At 64.1% G+C, this 4141-nt stretch overlaps 2 protein-coding genes across 2 annotated transcripts in view; both read left to right on the top strand.

Annotated features, from left to right (window-relative positions):
• The window catches only part of LOC113490897 (mucolipin-1-like), a 6298-nt gene extending 6162 nt beyond the window's left edge, over nucleotides 1-136 (top strand). The window contains exon 7 of the mRNA XM_026867506.1: nucleotides 76-136. Coding sequence (XP_026723307.1) covers nucleotides 76-136 — 61 coding nt within the window. The remainder of the gene's footprint in view (nucleotides 1-75) is intronic.
• An 8-nt stretch (nucleotides 137-144) lies between these two features.
• PNPLA6 (patatin like phospholipase domain containing 6) overlaps nucleotides 145-4141 on the top strand; it is a 25377-nt gene continuing 21380 nt past the window's right edge. The window contains exons 1-10 of the mRNA XM_026867504.1: nucleotides 145-229; nucleotides 342-404; nucleotides 1142-1229; nucleotides 1313-1395; nucleotides 1476-1573; nucleotides 1651-1791; nucleotides 2768-2927; nucleotides 3023-3103; nucleotides 3723-3851; nucleotides 3932-4043. Coding sequence (XP_026723305.1) covers nucleotides 191-229; nucleotides 342-404; nucleotides 1142-1229; nucleotides 1313-1395; nucleotides 1476-1573; nucleotides 1651-1791; nucleotides 2768-2927; nucleotides 3023-3103; nucleotides 3723-3851; nucleotides 3932-4043 — 994 coding nt within the window. The 5' untranslated portion in view covers nucleotides 145-190. The remainder of the gene's footprint in view (nucleotides 230-341; nucleotides 405-1141; nucleotides 1230-1312; nucleotides 1396-1475; nucleotides 1574-1650; nucleotides 1792-2767; nucleotides 2928-3022; nucleotides 3104-3722; nucleotides 3852-3931; nucleotides 4044-4141) is intronic.

The raw sequence follows: 4141 nt of genomic DNA, 5'->3' as shown, positions 1-4141 counted from the left end.
CAACACGTGGCAAATCGGGGCTAAACCCCCCAGTGGAGTTTTACCCCCTGCGGGGTGTCACCCTGTTGTCACCAGTCCCTCGGTGGCTGTCGTGGGTCCCCATGTCACAAACCTCTATTTTTATTTTTTTTTTTAAACTATTTCCCCCCGTTTTTGCAGGTTTTTGCATGGGCAGAGCCCCGCCGCGGCCATGGGGCAAAGTGAGTCGGAGCCGCAGGAGGAGGCGGAGGTAGGAAATGTCACCACGACTGGACGGGGGTGACAGGGTCCCCCCCCGGGTGTGTCTCTACCCTGTGGGGGGGGGTCACCGGGGGGGCTCAGCTGTCCCCTTGTCCCCGCAGGATGCGTCCCTGATGGCTGTGCTGCCCAAGCTCTTCGCCGAGGAGCAGCTCCCCACCGGCGCGGTGAGCACCCCGCGGGGGACACAAACATGTCCCCGTGTCCCCAAGGGCACTGTCCCCATCTCCCACCCCCAAAGCGGACACAAACGTGTCACCACATCCCCAAGGGACAGCATCCAGGTCCCCAAAGCCATTGAGCACCCCTGGGGTACACAGATGTGTCCCCGTGTCCCTAAGGGACAGCGTCCCCATCCCTAATGCAGTTGAGGACACCCTGAGGGGACACAAATGTGTCCCCGGGGAATAGCATCTATGTCCCCAACATGGTTGAGCACCCCCAAGGGACACAAACATGTCCTCGTGTCCCCACAGGGCAGTGTCCAGGTCCCCCCGTGCTTGTGAGCACCCCATTTGTGTCCCCATCCCTCACCCTCTGAGGGGACACAAATGTGTCCACAAGGGACAGTGTCTAGGTCCTCAGTGTGGTTGAGCACCCCTGGGGGACACAAATGTGTCCCCATGTCCCTAAGGGACAGCGTTGCCATCCCCAACACCCTGAGGGGACACAAATTTGTCCCCATGTCCCCAAGGGACAGTGTCCAGGGTCCCTGGTACGGATGAGCACCCCTGAGGGGACATGAACTTGTCCCCACGCCTCTAGGGACAAATCCCTGATGCTGCCCCTCCCATCCCTCCGTGTCACCCAGGTGACAGTGTCACCACTGACCCCGCCCTGTGCTTGTCCCCATCCCCTGGGGGACATGGGGGGCTGCATGGGGACCCCACCTCTCCCTCCACAGGTGCTGGGGGCGATGCTCGGCCTTGGCCTCTTCACCGTCATCATCGCCACCGCCATCGTGGTCCTGGTCCGCCGGTTGCGCCTTAAGAGTGAGTGACAGCACTGTGGTGGCCTTGGGGACAGGAGGGGACAGGGCTGCGCCCCGCTAACCCCTCCCCACTGCGTTCCCCAGAAATACCCGCGCAGGGGACACCGAAATACCGCTTCCGAAAACGGGACAAGATGCTCTTTTACGGCCGCAAGATCATGCGCAAGGTGACGCTCGGGGTGGCAGCTGGGGTGACATCGTGGTGGCGCCAGCGGGTGACACCCCGGCTCGGTGTCCCCTGCCTCAGGTGTCCCAGTCCACCTCGTCCCTGGTGGACACCACCATTTCCAGCGCCTCACGGCCCCGGATGAAGAAGAAACTCAAGATGCTCAACATCGCCAAAAAGTGAGGTGCCAGCGGCGCCGGGAGAAGGGGGTGGGGTGGGGGGGGCCGTGCCCCGATGTCACCTCCTTGTCCCCAAGGTTCCTGCGCATCCAGAAGGAGCTGCCCACGCTGCAGCTGAAGGAGCCTCCGCCCTCGGTGCTGGAAGCCGACTTGACCGAATTCGACGTGGCCAATTCCCATCTGCCCTCCGAGGTTCTCTACATGCTCAAAAATGTCCGGTGAGGCTCAGGATCTGGGTGGGGGGTGTCAGGATGTGTCCCGAGGGTCAGGATCAGGCCCCAGGGGGGTCAGGATCTGTCCTGGGGGTCAGGATCTGTCCCAGGGCTCAGGATCGGGCCCCCAGGTGGGGTCAGGATGTGTCTCAGGGCTCAGGATCAAGCCCCAGGGGGGTCAGGATCCATCCCCAGGGGTTTGGGATCAGTCCCTTGGTGTCAGGACCAGACCCCAGGGAGATCAGGATCTGGCCGCAGGGGTCAGGAGTTGGTGCCAGGGATCAGGATCAGGGCGCTGGGGATCAGCATCAGGCCCCAGGGGGTCAAGATTTGATGCCAGGGCTCAGGATCCATCCCCAGAGGGTTCAGAATCTGCCCTCAGGGGTCAGGATCCATCCTTGAGGTGCCGGGGATCAGGATCCATCCCTGGGGGGCAGGATCTGGTGCCAGGGGTCAGGATCAGGCCTCTGTGGGTCAGGATTAGGCCTCAGAGGGGTCACGACCTGTCCCTAGGGGTCAGAATAAGGCCTCTGTGGGTCAGGATTAGGCCCCAGGGGGGTCAGGACCCATCACTGGGGGTCAGGATCAGGCCTCTGTGGGTCAGGATTAGGCCCCAAGGGGATCAGGACCCATCCCTGGGGGTCAGGATCTGGGGGTCAGGACCCGTCCCTGGGGGTCAGGATCTGGTGCCAGGGGTCAGGATCAGGCCTCTGTGGGTCAGGATTAGGCCCCAGGGGGGTCAGGACCCATCACTGGGGGTCAGGATCTGGTGCCAGGGGTCAGGATCAGGCCTCTGTGGGTCAGGATTAGGCCTCAGAGGGGTCAGGACCCGTCCCTGGGGGTCAGGATCCAACCCTGGAGACCCTCGTAAGAGCAGGCTGGACCCCTCCGCTGAAGGATGCTCTTCCCTCTGCATCCCCCGTGGCAGCCGGCCAGGGCGCAGGCTCTGCGTCACCCGCTGTCCCCGTCCTCGTCCCCGCAGGGTGCTGGGTCACTTCGAGAAGCCGTTGTTCCTGGAGCTTTGCAAGCACATGGTTTTCCAGCAGTGCCAACAGGGCGACTACGTTTTCCGTCCCGGCCAACCCGACACCAGCATCTACGTGCTGCAGGACGGCAAGTTGGAGCTGTTCCTCACCGAACCGGTGCGGGGACGGGGACAACGAGGGGGACACGGGGAGGTGGCGGCGGGGTGGGGACACTGCGGGGGACGGGGACGGAAGGAGTTTGCGCTTCGCAGGACGGGAAGGAGACGGTAATGAAGGAGGTGTTCCCCGGGGACAGCGTGCACAGCCTGCTCAGCATCCTCGATGTCATCACGGTACCGGCGCCGTGGCTGTCCCCAATGTGCCCCGTGACCGCCTGTGGTTGTCCCCAAGCCCCCTAAGCCTGGTTGTGGCCATCTCCAAACCCCCTAGGCCTGGTCATGGCTGTCCCCAAGCCCCTCCAGCCCAAGCGTGGATGTCCCCAAACACCCCCCAGCCTAACTGTGGCTGTCCCCAAGCCCCAGCTGGCTGTCCCCAAGCTTCCCTAGCCTGACTGTAGATGTCCCCAAACCTTCCTAGCCCAACCGTGGTCCCCAAACCCCTCCAGCCCAACCGTGGTCGTCCCCAAACACCCCCCATCCTAACTGTGGCTGTCCCCAAGCCCCACTGGTTGTCCACAACGCCTCCCAGCCTGACCACAGATGTCCCCAAACCTTCCCAGCCCAACCATGGCCACCTCCCGGCCCCACCAGCTGTCCCCAAACCTATCCAACCCAACTGTGGCCATCCCCAAACCCTTCCAGCCCGACCATGGCCATCCCCAAGCCCAACTGGCCAAAAGCCCAGTGCCACCAGTGAGCTTCGCCAGCCCCCAGCTGCTGCTGTCCCCCAGCCAAGGCCGGGATGGACCTCCCCGTCCTGGCAAGGCCACCAACGCCACGGTGTGTCACCTAGGGCCACCAGCGACCATACCGGACGGTCTGTGCCCGGGCGGCCGAGGACTCCACCGTCCTACGGTTGCCAGTTGAAGCCTTCTCGGCCGTCTTTGAGAAGTACCCCGAGAGCTTGGTGCGGGTGGTGCAGGTGAGTCTGGGTTGGGGGGACCACAGGGGGGTCCCCTGGGGGTGACAGGGGACCACCGATGGCTTCTTGGTCCCTTCTAGATCATCATGGTGCGCCTGCAACGCGTCACCTTCTTGGCTTTGCACAACTACCTTGGGTTGACGAACGAGCTCTTCAGCCACGTGAGTTCCTGCCAAAAATGGGGGGCCCAGGGTGGATCCGGACACTGCCCCCCCCCCCCCCCCCCCCCCCCCCCCCCCCCCCCCCCCCCCCCCCCCCCCCCCCCCCCCCCCCCCCCCCCCCCCCCCCCC

The sequence above is a fragment of the Athene cunicularia genome, unplaced genomic scaffold (assembly GCF_003259725.1).
Source record: "Athene cunicularia isolate RWA unplaced genomic scaffold, athCun1 SCF_60, whole genome shotgun sequence".
Lineage (NCBI taxonomy): Eukaryota > Metazoa > Chordata > Aves > Strigiformes > Strigidae > Athene > Athene cunicularia.
This window is presented reverse-complemented; position numbering and strand designations above follow the sequence as displayed.